The sequence below is a fragment of the Lampris incognitus genome, chromosome 17 (assembly GCF_029633865.1).
Source record: "Lampris incognitus isolate fLamInc1 chromosome 17, fLamInc1.hap2, whole genome shotgun sequence".
NCBI lineage: Eukaryota > Metazoa > Chordata > Actinopteri > Lampriformes > Lampridae > Lampris > Lampris incognitus.
This window is the reverse complement of record NC_079227.1, coordinates 16,003,544-16,017,663: the sequence shown is the minus strand read 5'-3', so window position 1 is coordinate 16,017,663 and position 14,120 is coordinate 16,003,544. Positions and strand designations below refer to the sequence as shown.

The 14,120-nt window shown below is 44.0% G+C and overlaps 1 protein-coding gene across 1 annotated transcript in view; it reads right to left on the bottom strand.

The window, feature by feature from the left end:
• Window positions 1–14,120, bottom strand: part of myo15b (myosin XVB) — a 54,935-nt gene that overhangs the window by 32,990 nt on the left and 7,825 nt on the right. Inside the window, exons 9-25 of the mRNA XM_056296688.1 lie at window positions 11,885–11,988; window positions 11,670–11,733; window positions 11,408–11,521; window positions 9,923–10,084; window positions 9,648–9,761; window positions 9,490–9,548; window positions 9,221–9,344; window positions 9,006–9,101; window positions 8,715–8,846; window positions 8,057–8,182; window positions 7,858–7,935; window positions 7,272–7,420; window positions 5,635–5,680; window positions 5,409–5,533; window positions 4,307–4,421; window positions 3,619–3,794; window positions 2,930–3,020 (exon numbers count right to left, since the gene is read on the bottom strand). Of these exons, the coding sequence (XP_056152663.1) occupies window positions 2,930–3,020; window positions 3,619–3,794; window positions 4,307–4,421; window positions 5,409–5,533; window positions 5,635–5,680; window positions 7,272–7,420; window positions 7,858–7,935; window positions 8,057–8,182; window positions 8,715–8,846; window positions 9,006–9,101; window positions 9,221–9,344; window positions 9,490–9,548; window positions 9,648–9,761; window positions 9,923–10,084; window positions 11,408–11,521; window positions 11,670–11,733; window positions 11,885–11,988 (1,875 nt within the window). The remainder of the gene's footprint in view (window positions 1–2,929; window positions 3,021–3,618; window positions 3,795–4,306; window positions 4,422–5,408; window positions 5,534–5,634; window positions 5,681–7,271; window positions 7,421–7,857; window positions 7,936–8,056; window positions 8,183–8,714; window positions 8,847–9,005; window positions 9,102–9,220; window positions 9,345–9,489; window positions 9,549–9,647; window positions 9,762–9,922; window positions 10,085–11,407; window positions 11,522–11,669; window positions 11,734–11,884; window positions 11,989–14,120) is intronic.

The window sequence follows — 14,120 nt, the reverse complement described above, 5'->3', positions numbered from 1 at the left end:
TAAACATGCAAGGCCAGTCAGCTATACTACTCGTCATGTCATGATAATTACAACTTCACCTATCCATGGGCTTTTTCCAAGTCAGCTGTTTTGGCTTTGTTATGTTGTGCTCTGTCTTATGAATGAAATCAAACAGAAATAAAATCAAAATTCAGAAATGTCCTCATTTGCCTATCCATGATTTTCTAGATTCTTTTACCTCGCATCGCAGTCTCAGCCTCGGCTATTTGCGGCTTAGGTTCTGGATACCTGTTTAGGTGAGTTAGTTTTCATTGACATCAAGCAAACACTACACTCCCACATTTCCTACTCCTAGACTGAGTTTAATCAGACTTATTCTTGGCCACACATCCTGTTATATACACCTGCAACACCCACATTCTGCCCCGCCTCAGATGACTGGCAACACAATTACAAGGGTCCAGAAAAATGTATTTTTTTAATTTTTTTAAACCAGGGAGCGTCCTCCACAGCTTGCAAAAGGGATTTTGCCATAAGCAATGAGCAGACTGTAACTGAGAACACCCACTTCAGTAGCAATGTTTACTGTTTACTCAAAACACACCTTTTTAATTGCACTTTCACCTGGGCTAGCCTTTTCTACTTTCATTTACCTTTTTACTTTCCATCATTACTTTATATTTGTTGACTCTATTTTATTAAGGTTTAACTTTTCATTTCATCTTTTATTATTATCTACTTTTTATCTGTACAGTTTCACTTTATGTGAAGCGTATTGCATAGACAGATAGAGAAAGGGAGAGAGAGACAGAGAGATAGAGACAGACAGACAGACAGACAGACAGATAGATATATATATAGATAGACAGATAGATAGATAGTAATTTTTAGAGATATGCTGACAGTATGAAGCAAGAAACTAAAACAGGATTGTATTTCTTTCTTAAGTCAGTAAAACTCGGCTTCAAAATTATACAGCTATCAAGTCTAGAAAATTAGGCTCCACAAAAATCCGGGGTGCCCAAACTTCCATCACACTGAGAGAATCTGATCTCATGCCGCTGGACTAGCGTCCTCGAGTAAGACATGAAACATGAATAGTGAAGGGATACGATAAGCTCTGCTATGCTGAACAGCTGACAGATACAGCCCTCGCTCTCACTCCGTGTGTGTGTGTGTGTGTGCGCGCGCGCGCACGTGAGAGAGAGAGAGAGCAGAAGAATGACAACTACACTGTCCATAGTCCAGAACTCATGAAACGATGACATTCAACTGAGTGCTAGTAAGAGGGAAGTTATCGCACAAAACAAACAAAACCAAAAATGAATACTATGAAAAAAATAAACTCGGTTCAGGCTTGATTTCCACATTCGCAAGGCACAGGTCAAGATAACTTGTTTTACCTCATAACATTATAAAACCTAATATTACAAGGAAGTTCCCTCCCTTGTTATCCTTCATTCCCAATTTATTTTAATGTAGGGTACTCTCTTTTATCTTTTGAAATAAATATTAGATCCAAAAGTAAAAGGATTAGGGCATCTATCTTCGAGTTGTTACTAAAAGTAGAGGAGAATCAAAAAGCCTACCTGTGAGTGTTCCTGGGTAGGAAACAAGAAAACGATTCAGTCACTGGAAGGAGAGATGTAAGGCTGCTTCGATTTCAGAGAGCGGGGTTGAAGTCCAAGACAGGAGTGTGACTGGAGGTGTAACCAGGTGTGTGTGTGTGTGTGTGTGTGTGTGTGTGTGTGTGTGTGTGTGTGTGTGTGTGTGTGTGTGTGTGTAGATGAGAAGAATTGGAAAGGATATTTAGAAAGTGGAGGTAATAATACCCAGGAAGACATCACCAAGCTTAAAATATTTACTTTCATGAGCACACACACACACAGTGTAGGCCATACGCTCAGTGACTCCACTAATGCCATAGCATGCATTAGTTTTTTCATTTTTAACATGTGCCTGCACATTTATTTTAATGACAATAAACTGAACTGAATTGAATTGACTAGTTAAAATTCACAAGTTGCTACCACCCGGGTGGCTATCACTGGTTTATCTCATAGGCCAAACTACCGAGATGGGATGTTGCAGGGGTGAGGGTTTGAATGCTGACATGTCATCAGGGTTATCAAGTGGGGCAGCTCTCATATCTTCAAAAATCCACCCAACGTCTACATAACATGCACCTGGCGTTCACCTTAATCCGTAAGGTCCATCTAATGCAGCTACACCGCCTAAAGGGTTCAAGTTCAAAGATCAGAAATGTACCCCTCCACACAACCCTGAGTCCGCGCCCCCATGTATTGAGACGGTACTGCAGCACAATAATCTGACCAACTGGGTCGTGTACACTCAGTTTGTGTTAAGTCATAAAGGCAGGAATCCCAATATTACCGCCACACACACAGTCAGCAATTCAAAGTCCAAAGTCTGCATGGCATTAAAAGACTGTCAAACGTTTGTTGACTCAGAATTACTCAGCCAGAATGAATGAAGGACTGCCAATATGAAATATCCATTGAAAGCTGGCTATGTACACTTTATTCCTAAAGATATCAACACTTGTGTTCACACTTAGAAAACACATGCAAAAGGCCAATGATCATACTATGGTGCACGGTGAAAGAAACAGAATAAAACATGAAACATAATAGAGCGGGTGGGTCTGCACCAAGTGCGCTACGGACAGGAGAAAACGTGAAAGAGAGGATAATCAAGATACTGTTTTAACAACTGTAAACTTTGAACCCAAAATGTGGATTTCAGGGCGTTGTCAATGGGAAGGGCTAGATGTTTTCCTCATTACAGCCATACCATACCAGCTCCAAAGCTGTAAGTGAGCAGAGCTTTGTTAATTTATGGCACTATAAAGCAAGTCAACAAAGGGTTGCCAAGCTCCAAGTCAGTAACTATGCAGTAAGGTTGGGATGGTCTCTCTCTCTCTCTCTCTCTCTCTCTCCATCCTTACCCTCCACTGCCGTCGCTTGATGGTGTCCCTTGTTATCATCATTATGGCCCAAAACTGTGTAAAAGATTGCCGCAGGCGCTTGTAGTACTTCCTAAAGAAAGAAGGGGGCATCAGTCATTCATCCATCCATTATCCAAACCACTTATCTTAACTCAGGGTCGCGGGGATGCTGGAGCTTAGCCCAACAGTAATTGGGCAGCAGGTGGGGACACACCCTGGACCGCCCACACACACACATTCACACCTAGGGACAATTTATTACGGCCGAGTCACCTGACCTACATGTCTTTGGAGGAAACCCACGCGGACATGGGGAGAACATGCAAACTCCACACAGAGGACGACCCGGGACGACCCCCAAGGTTGGACTACCCTGGGGCTCGAAACCAGGACCTTCTTACTTTGAGGCGACCACGCTAACTAACGACTGTGCCATCGTGTGGTTGGCGCTACAGGGTGGCGCTGTCAGTCTCTGACAGACAAATGGTATTCTACTTCACTTACTTTCTCAGAATGCTGATGTCATTATAACATTGAGATGAATTCTTTACTCTTCCAGTTATCTCTGCTACACTGTCTTTTTAGGCATTTTCTTCACTAGGGCTCCTTATCATTCAAAATTGTATTACCTTCAGGTTTTTTCCCTCCATTCTTTGCCAGTTCTGCTGCTCCCCCCATCTTCCCTGTACCTGGCCTGGTGTCCTCGTATGTGGCTCTGGATGACAATGGCTTTCTCCTTGAAGAAACGGAAGTTCCTCCTGCAGATGAAGCCCCTGATGTTCCTCTGGATGGTGACGGCAGCCCAGGTCTGAGTGCTGCTCCACTTGTCCTCTACACGCTGGTACAGCAGCTCCTTCAGGAACACCTGATGTGCACACACACACACACACACACACACACCCCCACACACACACCCACACCCCCACACACGCGCGCGCGCACACACGCACGCACAGGGGCTGTCATTAATATGTGTCATTAAGATTAGACATGAAAATTAATTCATTAATTCCTGTTAGGAAACTAATGCGTGCAATGGCAAACACAAACAATGCAAAAACAACAAATGCAGTGCAGTAAAACAAACATAAATACAAATACTGTGTAAACTATACACCGTATAGGGTAAAGGTGAAAATATCCAACAAAAATGGCTAATGGCTAATAAAAATAGATAAATCAGTAATAAATAAACAAGAATAAAACAAAATCATTAGAAATAACAACCAGGTGCAGGTAATATAAGAACTACAATTACAGAATACTTTTTACAAAAAAATGATTGAGATATAAACACAAACATGAAATTCTGTCAAAATTTTTTTTTAATGTGGGTTTATACTAAAATAAATGGTATGTGCGTGAGTCAGTGAGCACCTTGGTGATTCCCAGCTGATACTGCCCCTCCTCGGCCCCAAGCATCTCCAATAGAGTCACTGTCTGCTCCCTGTCAGAGACCTGGGCTGAGCGTTGCCCCAACAGCACCCCGTACCTGAGGGTGTGTGTGTGTGTGTGTGTGTGTGTGTGTGTGTGTGTGTGTGTGTGTGTGTGTGTACGTATGTATGTGTGTACATGTGTGCGTGCATGTAAATTGTGCAATGTAGAAACAATGAGGAGGTGGAATAAGGTTGGGTAGCGGTGGGGAAGAGGTGAGAGTGTGGAGGATGGAGAAAGTAACAAAACAAATGAATAAGTCCAGCTAGAATTTTGGTGTTGGGTTAATGTGTGTGTGTGTGTGTGTGTGTGTGTGTGTGTGTGTGTGTGTGTGTATCTGTATGTGTGATTATGTAATGTAGAAACAAGGAGGAGGTGGAATAGGGTTGGGTAGCGGTTGGGAAAAGGGGAGGTAAGAGTGTGGAGGATGGAGAAAGTAACAAAAAAATGAATAAGTCCAGCTAGATTTTTGGTGTTAGCTATATGTGTGTGTGTGTGTGTGTGTGTGTGTATGTGTGTGACTCAACGATTCAAAAAATTCAAAATTTCTCAGACTGAGATATGACATGCGTGGTACAGATAGTGCCAATATCACTGTGTTGGTGATGTTGTGGGAACAACGCCAATATGGCAATATGAGATCGTGTCAATATTGCCGTGGTGGTGTTGTTCCTATGACATCATAATTAATGCTGCCCAGGAGCATCATTGCAACTGACCAGTTACGTTGTTGTGATGTCGTGCCTTTGTGACTTTGGGGGAAAAAAACAGAAAAATATCAAAGCTAACCTAACATAACTTCAACCTAACCCTAACCTCAACCTAACACTTACCTTGCCTTAACTGATAGCTAACCTTAACCTAACTGATAGCTCACCCACAACATAATCCCAAAATCAACCCCCCCCCAGGCAGAACAGCACAACAACGTGATTGGTCAGTTGCAATGATGGTCCTGAAGCAACATTAATTATGATTTTGTAGGAACAACATCTACATGGCAATATCAGATACACCATATCAGGTACACCGTATTGGTCAGCACCTCTCCATGAAGTAGGAGTAAGTGATACGGATGGGGAAGCCTTCTTTCCTGATGTGGATAATCTCCAGTATCCCAGCATGCCTTAGCTGGGCCGACACGTAGTCCACATCAAAGATACCTGGAAACTGATACAGCATACAGTTTTTGAGTTTACACATGAAAGAGTAGGTTCCTATTTCCATGTAGTACTTGTCGATGTAAAATTGTGTATTACAACATACTCTACCTTAACATAGTTTGGCTTGAGACAACGGATAAATGTGGTTTTGCATCTTTGGGATTAAGGTAAACAAAGGGGGGGGGAAAGGGACATAGGTTAATCCTAAAATTCAAACACTCATGAATCTGGCTTCACAAATTGACGCCTTGTCTCGCATTAAACTGTGCCATCTGTGTAGACCGGGGCGGAGGACTCCTCCAAAATTGTTTGACTGAGTGTATGTAAAACAGTAGTGGCTGGTGACTCAAAAATTTGGGGAAGACAGGTGGAAAACCAACCCACGGCACCATGCTATTTTACACTAGTTGGCTACTCTTTCTTAAATTCAACGAAAATTTAAGCAGTAAAAAAAAAAGGTTTACAATATTAGCAGTCTTGATCCACACCTTTGCTGCGTAATCCGAACTGTAGAATGGCAGTGACAACAAATAATCCACAAAATTTTCTTCCCCATCACACTTCGCGTCTGCGTCCATGCGTCTTTATGACCCCCTCACTCACGGCCGTTACTTGCCTCGTTAGCAATAGCAGTACCGCTCTCTTCCAAAGCCATTCTCTCCGTTAGTTTAACAGTCTTTCCAGGAGCGTTGTCTATAGGTTCCCTAAATCCCATTTCATTGAATTTACCTAAATGTAATCTAACCTACCTTGACCTGATTTAACCTCAACCTCTACCTAACCTTAACCGACAGCTAGCCCACAGGTCTTTGAGGGATGCCACAACAGGCTAACCGTTGCGCTGGCTAACGCGCGATAAAATAAACGGAAACGGAAATTCCGAAAAAAAGGAAATTTGGACTCTGTTGAAAAGGCCTAAATAAAACGCAATTTTTTAGCGATGTGTTTAAAAGTAGTTCACAGTTTGCACGTTGTAATTTCTTTTCTAATGTGTCATCGCATAAATCTATCTAACCCTTTACCGACTGCTCGTCACTCTCACATAGCGCCAGTGGCAGAGAATTGAAGGCACCTTTTGGAAATGTGGACCAACGTGATGTCAATACTGTATTCTGATTGTTGATTGGTTATGAGGGACGTCCTGCTTTGGAGCATCGTTTGACGAATTTTGGCCAATAACCGATTAGCATGAAAAAAACAAAAAACGAAGAATATTAAAGTACCCCTGCAGACACGTTTTAAAGTTTAAAAATACTCTATCGGTCAACATGGTTTTCCCACATAAAAAAAAACCCTGAAAAGGGTCTGGAAACACATCTGCTCTTCCTCGTTGGGAAATGTAAGTCTTCAAGTGTTTCTGATGTGTCAGCTTGCTTTTCTGGGTTGTCTGTTCACTAAAAACGTGAGTCAGACGAGCTAACTTTAGCTCTGTTGAACCAGTTTAAAAGCATCTAGCCTGTTTTACAAAGTCGGTGTTAAACATTACGTAATTGATATGTAACGTCAGCTATTACTCAACTGAAAATGTGCAGTCAACACTAGACCTACTTGAGACAGTGATCCCGTATTGTTCTGGTCACAACAAAGCCACACAACAGCTGTGCTTTGCATCCATAAAATTTTCCTTGACATAATCCATTAATTGGTTTAACTACCCTAGAGTCTGGATACTGTCTATAGTAGGTAGAATACAACTAATGTATTCATGAAAACCAGTGTAGTTAAATGTCTGTGTGCTGGTGTACCTCTCCAGGCGGTTGGTTAGTTCAGACAGGGACTGCTGGAAATGTGCAGCTACGGTGGAGGGTTGCTGGCGGGGGCCTCTTCCTCTCCAGCCCAGCTCTCTCTGCTGGGTGTAGTCGTCCTGCACCTTCCGAAACAAATCTGACACCATCTGGGACAAAGACCCAATGGAGCCGATATGAGGGATGTGTTCATATTGGCGCATGAGCTGCCAGTGAATATTCTGTATGGCAGTGGTTTTCAAGGAGGTCAACGCATGGATCAGGTGGGTCACAGCATGTCACAATAAACGCTTTTTGTTGGAGACAGATGTAAAAATTGTATATTTATTTTCTCTTTTTTGATCAAATATCTGATTTTAATATGTGGAAAAAAGAGAACTTTATACGTTGAGTCAATGGAATCAATGCAATCGTTTAATCTACAAAGGAGAGGATTGTTAATTCTGACAGGTAATGAGAATTTATTGCTCGTTTTACTGCACAAAATCAAGGGGTCCAAGGCCAAAATGTATCTCCAGAAGTGGGTCATGGGCATGAAAAGTTTGGAAACCTCTGCTGTACAGTATGTTTGCAAATGATGATTCACCTTCAACCTGCTCCTGGCAAACAGCTCCACTACCTCTGTGCGGAACTGGTCATGGTTCTTATTCAGAAAATTGTGGACCTTGGAAAATAAGAGAGGGTGTTTCTATTTCTGGAAAACCAAGCCAAAGTGCTATTTCCGCTACAGTTTGGATTTAGTAATTGACACGGATTCATTGAGAATTTCCATCATGTTATTATACCTGATAAGTGACAGCTCCAGCATAGTGATAAATGGTGAAGACTGGCAATGGGATCTTGGGCTTGGCATAGGAAGGGTTATTCCCATGGTGATAGTGGCACTTCTGGAGGAAAGTATGGTCAGTGGCCTGGTGGGGAAAAAAACAGGGAGGGACAAAGAGGAAATTGTACATGCAAGCATAGACATGCATGTGTGTATATGTGTGCGTGTGTGTGTGTCAAATCAAGTTTAACTCTATTATCCAGTTAGGAAATTTATGCAGCCATTGGTGCAAAACATACATACACAGTAACAGTAAAACATCAGACAGATAACTTCAACAACAATGACGCTTAGAATGACAGCAGTTCTAAGAATACCCCTGGCAGGTACCATTTTCTCCTCACCCCTAGATGTGCAAAAACAGAAACCGTCATCCACTAAAATAAAAATCTAAAAATAAACAAATGGATTGACAGCAGTAAAATATTAGCGCATAATAAAGAGCTTATGAAATTCTGTGGTGACTGTAGAATACATTAATGGCAGCAGGAACAGCTTGAACCTGGTCATTATAATTCCACTGAAACAGATATCATGGGGGGGTGTTGCGTGTGTGTGTGTGTGTGTGTGTGTGTGTGTGTGTGTGTGTGTGTGTGTGTGTGTGTGTGTGTGTGTGCCTGTGGGAGGCAGGTCTGGTCATCCAGTATGCGAAGGATGCCATGTGGCCTGGAGGAGATGAGTTCCAGACAGGAGTGGAAGTTCTTAAGGGACATCGGGTACCACTGGATCTGCTCTGTAGCATAATCCTCCTTGAGGACACACACACCCACACACATACACACACACACACACACACACACACACACACACACACAGAGCAGTCACAAAATACAGTACCCAATAGTGAATATTTCATCCCTGAGTATGTAAGTGACTGAAGGTCACTTGGTCTTGAGTTTGGAACTGACCTGTTCCTGAGTTATCACTGCCTCATTGACAAAGTACTGCAGCTGCTCGTTGGCAAAGTTGATACACAGCTGCTCAAAGCTGTTCACTCCGAGGTCCTACAAAGCGTGGGAAATCACATAAGATGCTAAATTCAAACACTCAAATGTCTGATATGAGTTCAATGAAACTGTCATTGTCAAGAAGTTCGGGATTTCAAACCAAGCCTGGTACAAACCTCGAACCCATATATGTCCACTATGCCCACTGTGCTGTCCATCTCTGTGGGGCTAAGCCAGTCGTTGATTTGCTCTAACAACCAGTCAAAAAGCACCGAATACAATGCCTTGGCGATGGCATCTCTAAAAGAAAAAAAAAAGGTAAGAAGAGAGAAAACAGTTTTATTCGTGTTGTTTGGGGTTTTTTGTTTTGTTTTGTTTTTTTTGTGGTGGTGGCATTCATTGTTTTGTGAACAAGTGATCGACATTACTTCTGCGCGATCAATACCTGGATTCTATGGCACTTTCCACAGACAGAGGGCAGTAGATCCTGTCATAGGTAGTCTCCTGTAGAGCAGAAGGTGGATCAGAGCATATGCTAACTTTGAGAAATGATAACTTGGCACTGGTGATAAAGGATATACAAAAAAAAAAAAAGATACCAACTGTGACACGGTGTGTGATGACTGTCTGCAGCGCTTCTGAAGAGATCTGCAGCAAGGAGCCAACTCTACGGGCCTCAGCCTCGCTGAAGATGCGAGCTACCTCAAAGGATTCACTCTAGAGGAACAACAGCAGATATCTGATTTTATCAACGGTCCTTCAGCTCTCCCTCTTTTTCTCAGATAAACTTATTCGTTTACCCACCCACGTGTGTGCACATACACAAACTCAGGCATCAGCATGCACATGTGTGTGCACACACACACATGCACGCACACCTCATAGGAGCTGAAGCAAATGTTGCCCAGCTGCAGGATGGAGGAGAGGAGGGCCCAGACGGTGGTGATCTGGTCAGCATGGAGACCGATTGTCTCGAAACATTGGACCAGCAGCTGAAAATCTTGCTTATCCTGCTTCCCTTTCAACTCACAGGCACCACCCTATGAAGGAGAGAAAGCACAACGGCAGCAAAGCACAAGGTGAGCCAGAATGAGAGAATATACAGGAGGTACAATCTGTGGTGAAGAGAGAGAGAGGGATGAAGGAAGTAGAAGGAAGAAACAGAGGAGGAAGAAAACAAGATGACTGACAAGGACTAAAAAGACAGTTAAAACACATGAGGCAAAATGATAACAAGGCAGACCCACAACCTAATTGTGTCTCTTCATCCTATACAATTTGTATATTTATATTACTTTCGAAATTTTGTGCTATGTCTCGGTCTCCCGGTGAGCAACCTACCATGTTATGTTCATGGTAACTTGAACATTTACTTGCAAAATAAGACAGATTCCGGTCTGAATATGAACTTTGCCCCCGATTCAGAAACTAGGCATTTATTTTCGTCTCACCATGTCAAACCCAAGTGTGTTCTTTTGGACGTGATGACAATAAAGTTGAAAGTTGAAGCTGAGTTTGTGGTTTCTCTAATCCAGCTTGATTATATTGCGTTCGCTCTCATACCGTTGACTCTTGCGCTGCATGAAAGCCGAAATTGATTTTTTGAACAGACTGGGTGCTGAGTCGACCACATTTTTCCGGAGTCTGGCGGATAATGTAAGTTTGATTTCCTTGGCTAAATTGGATAATTCTAAACCTGTTAGAAACCCTTTTTGTATTTTCTTTTTTCTTTCTTTTTTCTTTTTGCTTGGATAAGCATGCCGGCACTATAACAAGATAGTGCTGACAAGCCCTTTTTTCTTTTATTCCTGTTTGCATTTGAGTTATCTTCCTTTTTCTTTTCTTTTCTTTTTTGGAATTTTCCCCCTTTTTTCTCCCCAGTTGTACCTGGCCAATCACCCCGCTCTCTGAGCCATCCCGGTCACTGCTCCACCCCCTCTGCCAATCCGGGGAGGTCTGCAGACTACCACATGCCTCCTCCGATACATGTGGAGTTGCCAGCCGCTTCCTTTCACCTGACAGTGGGGCGTTTCGCCAGGGGGACGTAGCGCGTGGGAGGATCACACTATTCCCCCCAGTTCCCCCTCCCCCTGAATAGGTGCCCCGACCGACCAGAGGAGGCGCTAGTGCAGCGACCAGGACACATACCCACATCCGGCTTCCCACCCGCAGACATGGCCAGTTGTGTCTGTAGGGACGCCCGACCAAGCCGGAGGTAACACTGGGATTTGAACCGGCGATCCCCATGTTGGTAGGCAACAGAATAGACCACTACGCTACCAACCGGATGCCCTAATAAAATTCTTATTGTAATGTTATTTTTGGAGTCGGGTGGTGTCTCTGCTGCAGTAGTTGTGTTATACTTGGTTAAGGTAGTAGTAGGTTTCTGCTCCCTGGAGAAAGAGGTCCTGTTTGTCCCAGTCGTTCATACCAGCCAGCAGCTCGTAGAAGACATGGTAGTTCCTCTCCTCGCTGGCCTACAAGGACGAAAGGAACAGGGACGGCAACGTCATCTGGAATCATCACTAATGCATGCGTCACTTCATGGACAGTTACTCATGTGTAATTGCACACTTATAACCTATCCATTATGGCCAATTTGCACACCTCACTCAGGGTCCTCACCTGAAAGACAACCCTGGACTTCTCAAGGAGATATTTGGACAATGAGGTCCCTACAACAACCCCACTGTCAACCAATGACAAGATAGGAGACACTCAGTCCATGAATAAAACAACTAAAACCAGTCTCTTTAAGGGAGGCAACCATGGCGCCAAATAACTTATTTGTCAATGACCAGCCGGTCAAATTTCTACAGAGAACGTGTAAGTGGACTCACTCGAGGATGTGGATGTGGAGGTACTTGCCGAAGCGGCTTGAGTTGTTATTGAGGATGGTCTTGGCATTGCCAAAACTGTCCAGTATGGGAAGCACCTCCATGGGCTGGTAAAGGAAGGGAGAGAGCATAAGACAGTAGGATGTGAGGGGGAAGAAAGAAGAGAAATACAGTACACCAAAGAGAGAGGGAGAGAGAGAGAGAGAGAGAGAGAGAGAGAGAGAGAGAGAGAGAGAGAGAGAGAGAGAGAGAGAGAGAGAGAGAGAGAGAGAGAGAGAGAGTTAGAGACACTGAAAGGTAATCGGTGAATTGAAACACTTATTTGCCTTTAAAATGTATTTTTAGCCTATTAAGCTATTACAAATTATACAATAATCATCACAATACATACAAATCAACAAGTTAGAAAAGGGCCACAATGCAACCATCTTTATGTGCCCGAGTGTCCAAACCCCTGCAGCTACACCACTGATCATTACTGCATTTAGACACGACAATACAATTCAATTCATCCATCCATCCATTATCCAAACCGCTTATCCTGCTCTCAGGATGCCAGAACCTATCCCAGCAGTCATTGGGTCGCAGGCGGGGAGACACTCTGGGCAGGCCGCCAGGCCATCACAGCCCCACCCCACACACACACACACACACACACACACACACATTCACACCTAGGAAAAATTTAATATGACCAATTCACCTGACCTACATGTCTTTGGGAGGAAACCAGAGCACCCAGAGGAAACCCACGCAGACATGGGGAGAACATGCAAACTCCACACAGAGGATGACCTGGGACAACCCCCAAGGTTTGACTACCCCAGGGCTTGAACCCAGGACTTTCTTGCTGTGAGGTGAATGCACTAACCACTGCACCACCGTGCTGCCTAAATTCAATTCAAATTATTGTCATTAAAAACAATGTGCAGGCACATGTGTAAAAACGAAATGAGGGGCTGCGGCTTTGCCAAACAGTGCAAGACAGACATAGACGAACCTAGCAAGCATAGTAAAATATATATACAGATGAAGACTAAAAGCTAATGATCAAGTAAGAAAAAAAAGAGCACACATATAAACATATTTACAGACATTGAGTGGATAGCCAGGTTCAGGTGAGTAACAGCTTGGGGGAAGAAGTTGTTTTTGAGCCCGGATAGTGTGGACTCTGAGGCTCCTGTAGTGCCTCCCAGAGCACAGGGGGGAGAACAGTCCATGATTGGGGTGGGTGGGATCTCTGCTGATGCTGAGACCCCTTCGAAGGCAGTGTTTGCGATAAATGTCTTTTATGGCTGTGAGCTGGGCACCGGTGATATGCTGGGCCTCCTTGATGACCTGCTGCAGAGCTTTCTGGTCTACTGATGTGCAGTTGCCGTACCACACTGAGATGCAGCTGGTCAGGATGCTCTCTATGGTGCAGTGGTAGAAGTTGGTGAGAATTTTAGAGGATAGACGGGTGCTCCTCAGCCTCCTCGGGAAATGCAGGCGTTGTTGGGTCTTTTTCACAAGGGACTGGGTCTTTGATGTCCAGGAGAGGTCCTTGCTGATGTGGACTTCAAGGAATTTAAAGCTGGAAACACGCTCCACCTCCACCTCCACCCCATTGATGTGTATGGGGGAATGGCTGCAGCCTCTAGACCTCCTGAAGTCCACAATCGGTGCCTTCATCTTCTGCACACTAAGGACAAGATTGTTGGTGGTGCACCATGATGTGAGCTGCTGAATCTTGTCCCTGTAGGCGGTCTCGTCATTGTTGGTGGTACGGTCTACAACTGTGGTGTCAATCGCAAACTTAACTATTATATTTAAGGGTGAGTTGGCAGGCAGTTGTGGGTAAAGAGGGAGAAAAGGAGGGGGCTCAGAACACAGCCTTGAAGAGCACCTGCGCTGAGGGTCAGGGTGGAGGAGGTGGGGTCACCTAACCTAACAGAGTGAGGTCTGTTGGTCAGGAGGTCCAGGGTCCAGTTACAGAGAGAGGGGTTGAGGCCAAGGGAGAGGGGTTTGGTGGTTAGTTTGGCGGGGATGACAGTGTTGGAAGCAGAGCTGTAATCTATGAACAGCATCCGGATGTATGTGTTAAGTTCAAGGTGGGTCAGAACAAAGTGCAGGGCAGTGGCAATGGCGTCCCCCATAGACCTTTTGGGATGGTAGGCGAGCTGATGTGGGTCGAATGTGGGGGGGATAGTGTTTTTGATGTGAGCCAGAACCAGGCTCTCAAAGCACTTCATGGCAATGG